This window comes from Bombus impatiens, unplaced genomic scaffold, assembly GCF_000188095.3.
Source record: "Bombus impatiens unplaced genomic scaffold, BIMP_2.2 scf_0543, whole genome shotgun sequence".
Lineage (NCBI taxonomy): Eukaryota > Metazoa > Arthropoda > Insecta > Hymenoptera > Apidae > Bombus > Bombus impatiens.
Genome location: NT_176962.1, coordinates 601 through 12,614, shown reverse-complemented (window position 1 = coordinate 12,614; position 12,014 = coordinate 601). Strand labels below are relative to the sequence as shown.

Genomic DNA, 12,014 nt, shown 5'->3' with positions numbered 1-12,014 from the left:
CCCCCCGGCCTCCATACAGCCCCCTAAATCCACTGCAGGGTAAGCCAGCTCAGTGAGAACCTCTGCTACCGAAGCGCCTGACGCACGCTACTGCTACTGCTGCGACCTCGTCTCCCGCCGTTGCCCTCCAGCCGGGCATCCTCTGCCACCCTGCCAATGTGACGATCCTCAACTTCCGGTCAAGACGCATTTGGAATATGTCGTCGCGTCGTTCGCGCCTCGACACCGCTGCACCGCGCGCTTAACTTCGTTCTGTCTTGTATAAACAACAACGCCGGTTATACTTTTCAACGATGTACCAAGCTTCGCGTCGATTGTCCGATCGTTTCACAGTTTCACTCAATTCGATACGTTCGATAGTATATAGCGTATAGCACGCACGGCCGATACACATAAGACACACGATATCACTCAATGTATAAATCCTCGTTGATATTGTCGTTCGATACGCACTCACGGTCCTTCGACAATTTGCTTTTTCATCAAACGATTAATCGCGAAGCTGAATGATAAAGCAACACACTATAAACAAAGTTTGTCACGTTTCACATTCCATGTGAAAGAAGTTTTCGAACTGTCACTGTTGACGAGACGCGCGCGAAGATTCGACAGTAGGACGGAACGTTCACCGCGCGCGACTAAGTTCAGGGCCTGGGAAGTCCGTGTATACAAGAGGCGCCCAAATTGCCACGCCATCTGATAGTGATCTTTACAACTAAGCGTAGTTGGCGCCATGTATGAAATTCATACTTTCTTAGATTCTGTTCAATACCAACTATGAGCGTTTATCGGTTACGAGATTGTGTTTTTATGTTTTTATATAATGTTTTCTTCGATGATAAATATATTTAACAAGAAAATACTACAAATTTACTGAAATTAGAGTATGATGTCCCGTGATATATATTTACAATTAATATACTGTTATATACATATATGATTATTTATATTATCCGGTCTAAAATGTATGCACGAAGGAATATGAAGTATTCTAGTTACTGAATCCTGTCTAGAAAATTGAAATAGAATGTTAACGAAAACATCTAATTAATAATAAACAAATATATTCTAAGCTTTTTTATCATTTGCAAGTTAATAATCAATTTGCATAACCTTCTCGAATAAAAAGGGACAGATAAGATACAAATTACCTCGTTTCATAATTTACACAAAAACATATCCAAACTCACAGAAAATGGAACTGCTCTACGATTTACTGAAATGATAATCGATACAACACAACGTGTGAAGCAGCAGAAAAGTCGACATGTATTGTTCCTTGCATACATGCAGAAATATGTCTCCAATGCCCTCTTTAGTTGCTAAAGTTTAAGTACAATCTTTCAATAAGAAGCTCTCTCTAACCGTTTTCTCTCTCTTTTTTCGTTCTTTGTCTCTTTCACTCTCTCTTTCTCATAGCGTCGCACGTCCACGCGAGAGACGGGAAGCAAGATCGTAGTGGGAGTATGGGACAAGCTTTTCGCGGGGTAATATCAGCTCTGGTTCGCGGATCAGGCACACGCTTTACCAACGAAAGACTTTCTGCGCGCGGAGGCCGGTGTGCGAGCGTTCTACTGTCTCTACCGACCATGAGGAACAGTATATACGGTATTACACGGAAAACAGCAGCGTATGCCGCGTGCGCTGAATCTTTCGATTGTCCCGGTGCGTCGTCGAGTGCACGTTGGACGTCACAACAGGTAGTTGAGCGAGGGCAGCGTGCTGCGGCCTCTGTAGAAAGAAAGGAAAAGACTGGGAGAGCGAGCGAGAGATCGATAGATCGGCACGAGTGTGCTGAAAAAAGAAAACACGCCAATGGAAGGGGAAATGGTAGGAGAAGTAGGAGAAGTAGAAGGAAGGCGGCCGAGTGAGATATGCTAGAAAGAGAGAAAGATGGGATAGTAACAGAGAGGGGTTTTTCACTCTTGGTCGGATACCTCCGCACCGTGCCTGTGCACAACTGCCCGTGCCACAGCGCCACAGCTTTGAATCTACAATCTACATGCACGAGACGGGTTACTCACGCGTTCCCTTTGCTCCTTCTCTGTCTTCTTTCTAGACTATGTCCTTCTCCCTTTCTCCTACACTTACGTATTCCATTACCCCGCTATGGACTGCTCCCCTCTAACTCTAATGTAGGGACGCGTTTCCATAGTTTGTCGTTTCATCTGAAAATTATTTTGTATAATACAAAAGTGTTTGAGGAATGTTTGTGATATTTTTACCTTTATGTTTTATTAGTATTTTTAAATGTATTTTTGATAATTTCTATCAATTTTTTAGCTATTTGTGTCAGTACGCATAGCATGCTTGATTATTAACAAATCAAATAAATTGGTTTTATTGTTGTAGACATTATATGGGAGATAAATAATGCATATTAGAACTTAAAATCGCACACATAATTATTTAGATTACATAAAGGTTTCAAAGACTTTTAATGAAGTTATGTATACATTAAAGGATAGATATATAATTTAAACAACAGAAACAATCAGTCTTTTATGGAAAGAATTATGTGTAATGAATATAATCGATTTTGTAATCAAAATTATAGTTTATTAATTAAAATTATTGATATGACTGCATTCTAGCTGGAGAATTACAAACTATGAAAGGCGTCAGCTACCGACTGTAAACCAGCTGTATGTACTGCCATCTTTTGTCTATTTACCGTAATAAAATTTTCTACCTCGTTTGATAAACAACTCATTTTTGTAAATTTTTGATTTTTTATAATTTAGTCGCATACGTTTCGATAATTCCATTGTTCAACACATGTTATATGTTATATTTTAATAATATATGGAATATATTATATGATGCGTATAAACATAACCTCCAAATGTAGACGAAGTTGTTACGATACGTAAATCAAAATCCGTCGTAAACAGTCACTTTTTTTACTAAAGTTTTATCTTAAATAGCTTTGGCTTCGTATTGTTATTTTGTGTATGGAATATTTACTGTTATGCGTGAAGTAAGTGTTTTTTATGAAAAGAATTAATATTGTTAGTAAGATACAGATACTAAATAAACTGTATCGTCATTTTTTAGTTCAGAAATAGTTTTGAAAAATGGATCTAACTGCAGGAAAAGGTAGCAGAATTCCCTTTATACCGGGAACGAAACCCTCAATAAAGAATTCACAACTACTCGTTTCGACTGGAATTCCTTCCTTAGATCATATAATAGGTTTGAATTTATTTGCAACAATACAATTTTTATTATGATTTTTTATCATATTAATGCATTTCAATCTATTCTTTTAGGTGGAGGATTACCTGTTGGTTCTTTGTTTCTTATTGGTATGTAATAAATATGCTTATCTTATGAAAATTTACATACGAATAAAATGAACAAAATGACTTCAATTTTTAGAGGAAGATCGATATGGCACATATGCAAAAGTCATGTTAAAATATTTTATGGCTGAAGGCGTAGTTACAGCTCAACCATTATTAATTGGATCTAAAGATGTTGAAACATCACAGTTTGTGTCAGAAATACCAGCTGTTGTAACAGACACCACATCAAATGATCAATCACCCAATTCTGATGAGCAAATGAAGATTGCTTGGAGGTATCAAAATATGAAAATAATTGATACCTCCCCAACTGGAGGACAAGCTTTTGGTCATTTCTATGACCTTACAAAAAGGATGGAAAAAGAAGTAATCGAAAAAGCAGATATAACACAGTGGTACGATGATAATTGTCCTAAAAAAGACAATGCCTTTAACAATATGACATATTCAAACTTATTAAAATGTATTCAAGAGACTCTGAAGAAGGGAGGACACTCAATTTCAGAGACACCTACAAAAAGACAAGTTCTAAGAATTGCAATTCATTCCTTAGGATCTAGATTATGGTGCAGTGATTCTGTAAATGATTCACATCAAGATTTGTTCAAATTTTTGTATTACTTTAGAGCTCTTTTAAGATATTCTTATGCAGTTGCAGTGATAACAGTGCCTACAGAATGCTTTGAAAATTCGGTGCGTTTCATATTTATGTACTTTATTTATTAAACCTTTTATGTAAATATATATTCATTTTTTCATTGTTATTAATTTTTAGGATGCTACTGCACAACGGATTGAACACTTGTCGGATGTTGCAATTAAATTGGAATCATTTGCAGGTTCACAAAAAGAAACAAACCCATTATTTAAGGATTATCATGGCTTATTGCATCTACAGAAGATGCTGGCTTTAAATACTATAGCACCTCATAATCCAGAATCACGAGATCTTGTATTCAAATTACGTCGAAAGAAATTTGTCATCGAGGTAAACTGACTTTATAAATATAACAAAATTAGAGTTTGGCTATGTGTATGTATCTTCGCCGTTTTATTTTAGGTTTTACACCTACCACCTGAATTAGGAGATACTACTCAACGAGAACAAGATGAAACGATATCTCAGTTCGGATGTTCTAGTTCACCACATAAGAGCTTAGATTTTTAAGAAAGTATAATGTTGTACGTTTAAAACAATTCCTTTGTATAAAGAATTATTCTCCTGTCCTCTCGGCTTTTGCTTGTAAAAGCTTTTTGCTGATAAGTAACTACAGACGAGTGTAATACGTAATATTTGAGTCAGAAGTACATAGTACGCCGCGTGAATTAATGTAGACGGGAGGAGATAGGCTTCGTGAACACACAATAATACGCATGACACGCCTACCTACTCTACGGTATCATATCAAAAGTAAATTTTATTATAAATATTAAAAATATTAATATTATAATTGTTAATAAAAATCATTTTTGCATAACTAGGGTCTTACTCGATTTCAACAAAAATATTTAGAAAGTCAATTGAATTATGCTCCAGTTATTCATGAAATTATAATATCATAGTTAAATGTTCATTATCGTAGTTAATTACCACTAACTTGCATTTTCGAATTTCATTTTTTACGAATCGAACATAAGAATAAAATTTTCACGAATGTGAACGGAAATAAACTAGTCGAGTATTACTCATCCGTAACGATTACACCGATTAGCTGTAACTCCCCCTGTGTGAAGTTGGCCCGTATACCAGTTATATCTGTAACGATCACATAAGTACATGCATATGGACATTTCACCCCCTCCTGCGTGTCCTTTTTTGTTTCGTGCCTTTCTATTTCCTTCCGGTTCCATCCGGTCGGTCGCGCATGAGGACACGCGTAACGCAAGCGCACCTACAGATGCCAGTATTTGTACGGCACTGTGGAACTATCTATCACGCGGCGGCATTTCAGTCTTCAAGTTAATGCGAGCAAGTGCGCTTCGAAATTGATAAGGGAAAAAAAGAAAATATCGTCGGTGATAGGATCGTAAAAAAAGGAACTAAAATGAATTTTATCCTGCGCGTTAATGTTCTTATTTATCGCGACTATTAATGAAGTGTCATCGTGGGGGATTGACGTGACGAGTTGTCATTCTTTCGTTGCTGTCGCATACGCGTTCAGATAGAAAAGGATTTAATGAATTAAAATGGAAAGGAAAAACTTTGGTGTGTCGCGAATTTTCGTGTGTTGCACAAATGTCATTTTCCTGGTGAGTTGTGGAAAAATAAATGAGTTCATTTTTTGGATTACCATTATAAGATGAATAAAGTATCCAGTTTTTCCTATTTTTTTTTATTGCAAGAGTAAACGAATATTTTTTTCAAATTAAAAATTATTAAAGCTTTATTTTAAAGATGACGATTATTGCAATTTAAGGATGTTGCCTTCGTTTTCAGATATCAGGTTTCGCGTTGATGTCATTAGGAGCATTGTTATTAGCCGATGATGAACGTATTCTACTGTCACGTTTATTGGGACCAGGGGATATACATCCTGATCAACCACTTTTTTATTACATGGCATTTGCAGTCGTTGGACTTGGATTTCTGATCACGCTCACGGGTTTGCTAGGATGCTGGGCAACTTGTCTCTATAATCGATGCGTTACAGTTTCAGTAAGAATCCATAAATTTCCCTTGTATACGCAACAGTAGACCAGATGGTTTCCAAGTGTTATTCACATTAGTGAAGTACTTAAAGGATCGATTACGATTTTTATATTATTTCTCAATGTACTTTAAAAAATCTAATACACCTGAATGTTAAAATTAGAATACTAAATAGAAAATCGATTTAAAAAATTAAAAATTCACATGCTATACAAAGTCTAAGAAGCATTAAGCATTATATGCAGAAGCATTATTTCCCATTGAAATATCAGCGATATATCTACGCAGAAACATATTACAATGATAATTCTCTGACATCCTGTATTAACTTTCACATCCTCAAAATCGATATCCACAATAAAATTCCAAATTTACGAGCGATCTATGGTTATTTCTATAGTTATTTTGTATTATGCCGCGTTACAGTCTGAACACGCTTCTAAAGTAGTCGTGCATTTTAATCGTGCAAAAGTCAAGGTCTTCACGCGCTTCTTCGTCGGGGAGCTCGCTCGACAGACCAAACCGAAACCAGATTTCCCGCTTTGCCGGACTATGGTCACGCGTCGTTGCCCGGAAACGGATCTACATAAATCCAGGCACGCGTGCTCACGGAAGGAGGGCGCGTTCGCGTATCACGTAAAAACAGCAATTATTTTTCAGTGTGTGGCTTATTAGACGAGCGAACGCGTAATAACATGTGAAAATACAATATGTTTGTAGGCTATTGAACGTTTGTGTCAGGATGTAAAATTCAAATAAGTGACGACGTGAAAGTTATGGAAGGTCAATTAGCTGCGAATACACGGAGATCCAACTTTTTATTAGTAACAGTCTGGTAACAAGATGCAGGTAGAAGGTGTGACCGTCTGAGTCAACGAACGAGACGTGCTTCTCCTGTTTCACTTGTAAATGGTGTTGATGAGAGATACACATGCATTCTCATTTTTAACAGTATTTTCTTGTTACATATGATTTGCAAATTCATAATATGACGATGAGGTATGATGGGATACGTGTATGATTTGAAAATATTATTTAATTCGATTCAATTAAAAATTATAGTTATTTAATTTGAAATTATAGAATAGAATGGTTTCGTTTTTATGTGATTACGAGATTGACACATTTGAATTTGAACTTGCATCCATACAGCTTTAATTCCAACGAACAGAATCAGTTAGTGGACATATAGACATTATCAGTGGCATTTTTCTGACAAACGTTTCCTTTTCTCATTAAAGGATTAAAGTAGGTGAAATGCATTAGAGTAATTTATCTAGCAACTGTACCGTTTCAAGCGATTAAGAGAGCATTGCTTGGAAATTGAAATAAATAAGCGTAGTACTCCCAAAAAGTACAACGTAACAACTATACTAAATTACTTTCTCATATAACATATTACAGAAGTTAACTCGATCATTTAACAATTATAAATAATTATAACAGTTGATCATATAAATATGTATAATACATTATTATCACCAGTCAATTAACTTCATGTACTTAATATATGAATACACATACATTTGTATCACGTGGTAGCACGGAATAATAAGAATTGCATTGTTTCATACACCGCGAAAATACAACTAAACGATTCCAACATTAAATATTCAATAACCGGTAAACCATTCAAGTACTATCTCTTAATTATATCACTCGTTACTTTTTACTTTACATTTTTACCTTTCATTCGTACTGTTTGCTTCTTGCTACTGCCTCTTAATTACTTCACTCATTACATTTTACTCTGTATTTTTTCAGTATCTCATCACGATAATCCTGCTATTACTTGGCGAATGCACTGTGTGCGTTCTAGTGGTATTCTGGCCTCACGTTCTGGGCATTGATGTTCGACCAGCACGATTGATACGAGCTTTGCAACGTAGTTACGCTGTTCCTGGTCGAGAGCAATTCACAGCAGCTCTTGATCTCGCGCAAACAGCGGTACGTTCCCATATACAGTGATTCATTTTTATGCATATATCGTGCGTCTTACATAAAATGTTCTGAAATTTTGAACCGAAGATGTACGGAGTCGGATGTACATGTTGCAAGATTTTTATTGCAAACATATATTTAGTAATAAATTAGCTTGAATTGCCATCGTAAGAATATAGTAACCGTTAAACATAATCTCATTAATATTAGATAATCAAAGAAATTTATGTTATTTTATTCAGTAGAGACATAGAAACAGCGCGAATTTGCTTAGTTACCTGATATAAACTATCATCTAAATATTAATTAACTCAATTACAAATACTATTTTTTGAAAACGTAGTTGATCAATTTGACTTATGAGAGGTTCGTACAAACATGATAAACGAGTCTTGTTACAGCGTTAGTGAAATTTCAAAATATTTCGTATGAGACATGTAATACATTTGCAAAAGGTTTTTGCATGTGATCGAATATTTTCGCGAACAACTATACCCCTGAGGTAAAGCGATTTGTAACGAGTTAACAAAGATAGTCCCGATGCACATGATCGACGATCGATCCAATCTCATGAGCGTTTACTTTGATTCTTCGAAACTGGTCATTGTTTGATTAATCGACTGGCAAAAGGCAGTCACACAGTACACACCTTCCGATGTGAAACTGCGTGGATCTTTTCAGTTTGCTTGCTGCGGCATAAACGGAAGTAGCAATTACGGTACCTCGTGGTGGCGACTACAGGAAGTTGGTCGACGAGAATTAGTGGTGCCTCTCAGCTGTTGCACCCTGAATAACGTAAACCAGACCGATTCTTTCCTCAACCCTGAACCTGCCAATCTTACTCTCTGCCAGGCTTTGAACCCTGCCGAACATCAATACGCCCGCCATACGATGGTACGTATCGTTAATCAGGATGTTGTTGATTATGCGAATGGAATCGGGAGTAAACTCGACAAACATTGGGACAAGCGATAGGTTCATTGATATGATAATGCAGAATTGTAATTGTTGGAAGTTGTGAGTCGATGGTTGGAAGGATATAAGAGTTGAGTGTTTAGTTAAGTAAAAATGTTTATGGTAGGTGTGTTTTTAAAATGTATGTTGTAAAAAATATTTGTTTTATATCCAAGCACGGCGTCCCAAATATTTATTTTCCTCTCTACTAAAAAAAATGAAATTTTTAATCTTTCTGGCTATAATATGCCACTTTCATTTTCCCTGTAAATTTTCACGATAACTTTGTCGCTTCGATGAATGGAAAATCGAGGCGAAATGAAAACAACCGTCGATGTTCTTTGTGTCGCACACGCACACGTTTAATAATGACCCGCATGCAAATATCACAACCTAAGGGAAATTCAGTCGGATACGGGTTGCGTAAAAGCGGCATTGATGTATCGTGTAATCTGTATCGTATCTGGGTACAGACGTATCCGTCGGTAAAACTCGATGGAAAAAGCAAAGTTGACGCATTGTGCGAGAAAGTTTCCTTATCTCTCTTCCTCGCTGAGTGTTAAATATCGCGGGACTGCGCAGAAACTGAATACAGATTGAAATGTCATCGCGCGTTGACACTACTGTTATACAAATGGCATTATATCCATATACAGACCATATTTGTAAAAGACTATACATCTTAATTTACAAATGAACTCATTATGGACTTCGAAATGTAAAGAAATATGTGAAAGAATATTGGAAATTCTCTAAAACCATTTCCTCTGTTCTAAACTATCTTGAAGTATCTTGTAATTATTATACAGGGTGGTTGGTAACTGGTGATACAAGCGGAAAGGGGGTGATTCTACGCGGAAAAAGAAGTCGAAAATATAGAATCAAAATTTTTTTTTTAATTTTTTTAAAAATCTGCAGTGAGATCTGTTATAACGAGGCGTGATAAAATGCACGCGTACCGAGCGAAAATTCAAAGTCGATTTTCTCGAAAACAAAGCCTCGAACGAAAAATTTTTATTCTATATTTTCGACTTCTTTTTTCGCGTAGAATCACCCCCTTTCCGCTTGTATCACCAGTTACCAACCACCCTGTATAATAATTACAAGATACTTCAAGATAGTTTAGAACAGAGGAAATGGTTTTAGAGAATTTCCAATATTCTTTCTACTTTAATATTTTTTTTATTCTTTTTTGACCTACTCAATTATTTTGTGTTAAATTTGCGTGACAAGTTATTAACTCCTGTATTGGCAAAATTGTTCTTTTCATATTTTACATTTTCAAAAGGAACAAAAACATATTTATAAGCAAGCATGTATTATTTTTATAGGGTTGTTTAGAGATGTTGGAGAAATGGACCCAAGACCAGGCAATAATACTGCTCACGATCGGACTCGCGGTGATTTTCGTGGAAGTAGGTGCACTTCTAAGCACATTCTTCGTCTGTTCAAAGGGCACTAGGAGAACCAAATCTCAAGCATCGACGTTTACATCCACGCAAACGCTTAGTCCGTTTAGCGAAAGTGACCACGACTTTGGTAAGAGATGCTTTCGTCTTTAATCTTCGTCTTTGTTTGCGAAATAGAACTTATTGTTAATCGTTCACAGGACTGGGAATCGAGAATCGAATGCATGCAACCGGAACGACGTTTGGCACTAAATCATGAAGGTGGCTAGAGGGCAGTGAGGGTAAATCATCAGGTGACATTAAGAATATAAAAATTGCGTCAAGTTTGTCTAGACTTAACGACGTGAGGAGATTTAGCAAAAGTATAATCGAAGAATGGAAAAACCCGCCCAAATTTGAAGATGGCGTGTTACGAAGCGATCAACTGTATGAGGAACGCGCGATAGATGTTGTGCCAGATTATTTCCATAAAACTTGCTCGAAAGAGATGAACGATCTCGAAAAAGACCGGCACGATAAAAGAGACGCGGGGAAATCACAATCACATAATAGTAGCGGGACTGTCAGGAGTATTCCAATAAAAAATTATCAGGCCTCGATAGCGCATAATATTGGGACACTTAGACGATCAGAGGCGCCTCAACTTCAATTTGAATCTTCGATGTCCGAGCCTGATAAAAATTTCAACGTAACAAAATACAGAACTCTGTCTTCTCCACAAAACGAAAATGAATCTCAAAGTCGACGATCAGTCACAACTTCGAAACGCCGGGAAACCTTGAATCCTGCCAGGAGATCCTGTCACTCTTGCGATTACCAGCGCGAAATTCAAAGTGGGCACCGTAAGATTAATTCGAAGTTAAAGACGTTAGACAGAAGGATAACCAAAAGCGAACATAACGTTTCCGTGCAAAAAGACGATCAAGATTTCAGTGATTTTGGTGAGTATTTTTACAAATCTTCGTCTCAAAAGTTTAATACTACTCGTCGAAGATCGAAAGATACAAAGGTGAAAGGACAATCTAACAAGGAAACCGTAGAAACCGAAGATTCCAAGCATTTGAGGAATGAGAAATCCCGAGTTAGAAGCAAATGGGGCACCATTAATTTAGAACGTGGACACGTTGGTCAAAAGATATCGGCATACGAGGAGAATGCTAAGCGCGGTAGTCGTAACAAGGAGACTTTCGACACGTATCAAGTATTTCCTGAAATAAAAAAGCATCGAGCCATTGGCGTGCCATTGGTAGGCATGCATAATGCATGTGGTTTGCCTGTAGTTGCATCCTGGCACGATCACGAGCTACTAGAACCTTTGAGAGTCAAAGGTAGAGTTTTAGGGACATTGAGACCGATTTTCAAAGGATCACGTTCTTCGATGAATTTCCGCCATCGAACTCATCCTAAAAGAAAAACACCAACGAATCAGAGCATGTCTAGAAAGAATCGACCGTCAGATTTGAGAGAATCCGATAAAAAGATCGATTATCCATCGATAAAATCGTTAGTTTCTTTGAGAGCAGACACGGGAGAAGTTCGGAGAAGGAGGAAACGTAGACCATCGTTTAAAACGAAGAAAAGTGGTACTACATTTTCGTCCAAAAGTACTACGAAACGAAGGCGAAGATCGGATGGAAGAAAAGATAAAGAAAATACTTTGACTGGTAGTTTTCGTAGGAATTCGTACGAAGCTGGCAGCAAAAGACAAACTTTGTACGCGAGGGATAATGGAGAGGACGCTGTACAAGTTCT

At 36.9% G+C, this 12,014-nt stretch overlaps 2 protein-coding genes across 2 annotated transcripts; both read left to right on the top strand.

Annotated features, from left to right (window-relative positions):
• Positions 1-2,736: 2,736 nt before the first annotated feature.
• Positions 2,737-4,784, top strand: LOC100749417 (elongator complex protein 4). The gene is made up of 6 exons (XM_003491250.4): positions 2,737-2,980; positions 3,058-3,195; positions 3,273-3,308; positions 3,382-4,001; positions 4,084-4,296; positions 4,369-4,784. The coding sequence occupies exons 2-6, from the start codon at positions 3,078-3,080 to the stop codon at positions 4,474-4,476; spliced, it is 1,095 nt and encodes a 364-aa protein (XP_003491298.1). The 5' UTR covers positions 2,737-2,980; positions 3,058-3,077; the 3' UTR covers positions 4,477-4,784.
• A 119-nt stretch (positions 4,785-4,903) lies between these two features.
• LOC100740512 (tetraspanin-1-like) lies at positions 4,904-10,570 on the top strand. The gene is made up of 6 exons (XM_012388255.3): positions 4,904-5,558; positions 5,746-5,964; positions 7,723-7,905; positions 8,581-8,793; positions 10,185-10,392; positions 10,463-10,570. The coding sequence occupies exons 1-6, from the start codon at positions 5,496-5,498 to the stop codon at positions 10,519-10,521; spliced, it is 945 nt and encodes a 314-aa protein (XP_012243678.1). The 5' UTR covers positions 4,904-5,495; the 3' UTR covers positions 10,522-10,570.
• The last annotated feature ends 1,444 nt before the right edge of the window (positions 10,571-12,014 follow it).